The 505-nt window shown below is 70.1% G+C and overlaps 1 protein-coding gene across 1 annotated transcript in view; it reads left to right on the plus strand.

Moving 5' to 3' along the window:
* Nucleotides 1-275: 275 nt before the first annotated feature.
* The window catches only part of LOC105854662 (myomesin-2-like), a gene marked incomplete at its 5' end in the record, with an annotated part of 6,266 nt that continues 6,036 nt past the window's right edge, over nt 276-505 (plus strand). The window contains one exon of the mRNA XM_012734920.1: nt 276-440. Coding sequence (XP_012590374.1) covers nt 276-440 — 165 coding nt within the window. The remainder of the gene's footprint in view (nt 441-505) is intronic.

Consider the following 505-nt stretch of genomic DNA (forward strand, 5'->3'; position numbering starts at 1 on the left):
CGCACCACGAGGCCATGGCCTCCGAGCGGGGGTCACTGCATGTCCCAGTGGCAGGCTGCCAGAGGGGCCTGTTTGCGAGGGTCCCCTCCCCGAGGGAGGCCAGGCTGGCCTAGTCCCCTCCAGGCCCAGGGACTCCTAATAGTTTGGACGCGAAGGCCTGGTCCGCGGAGCTGGCCAGCTCAGGTGGCCGCGGAGGCCTGGCCGGCACAGCGCTGTGCGCGCCCCTGCGAGTTCCCAGTGCGCCCCGCCGCGCTGAGGGGGTCCTCTCTGCGCAGTGCCGCTGTCCTCTGTGGTTCCCTACACCCACTTTGACGTCCAGTTTCTGGAGAAGTTCGGGGTCACCTTCAGAAGGGAAGGCGAGACGCTCACCCTCAAGTGCAAGCTGCTGGTGACCCCGGAGCTGAAGCGCGTGCGGCCGCGCGCGGAGTGGTACAGGGATGGTGAGTGGCGGCGGGCGCCTGCGGACGGCAGGCCCACCTCCTGGGGGTGCGGCGGCCTCGCTGCT

The sequence above is a fragment of the Condylura cristata genome, unplaced genomic scaffold (assembly GCF_000260355.1).
Source record: "Condylura cristata isolate star-nosed mole 26May11 unplaced genomic scaffold, ConCri1.0 scaffold00106, whole genome shotgun sequence".
NCBI lineage: Eukaryota > Metazoa > Chordata > Mammalia > Eulipotyphla > Talpidae > Condylura > Condylura cristata.